The 225-nt window shown below is 61.8% G+C and overlaps 1 protein-coding gene across 1 annotated transcript in view; it reads left to right on the top strand.

The window, feature by feature from the left end:
• Positions 1 to 6: 6 nt before the first annotated feature.
• The window catches only part of LGI3 (leucine-rich repeat LGI family, member 3), a gene marked incomplete at its 5' end in the record, with an annotated part of 2,031 nt that continues 1,812 nt past the window's right edge, over positions 7 to 225 (top strand). The window contains 2 exon segments of the mRNA XM_010159399.1: positions 7 to 80; positions 153 to 210. Coding sequence (XP_010157701.1) covers positions 7 to 80; positions 153 to 210 — 132 coding nt within the window.

The following is a 225-nucleotide window of genomic DNA, read 5'->3' as shown; positions in this document are numbered from 1 at the left end:
CGCCCCAGGTTCATCGAGAACAACGACATCCAGGCGCTCTCGAAGGCCACTTTCCGTGGGCTCAAGTCCCTGACCCACCTGTGAGTAGCCGGGGGGGGTCCCAGACACACAGGGGTGGCTGTGTCACCTCAACGGCCCCTCTTGTCCCCCAGGTCCTTGGCCAACAACAAACTGCAGATGCTGCCCCGGGCCCTATTCAATCCACTGGACATCCTACGTGTCCAG

Source organism: Eurypyga helias, unplaced genomic scaffold, assembly GCF_000690775.1.
Source record: "Eurypyga helias isolate BGI_N326 unplaced genomic scaffold, ASM69077v1 scaffold31179, whole genome shotgun sequence".
NCBI lineage: Eukaryota > Metazoa > Chordata > Aves > Eurypygiformes > Eurypygidae > Eurypyga > Eurypyga helias.
The sequence above is the reverse complement of the archived record's forward strand: the minus strand, read 5'-3'. Positions and strand labels throughout refer to the sequence as shown.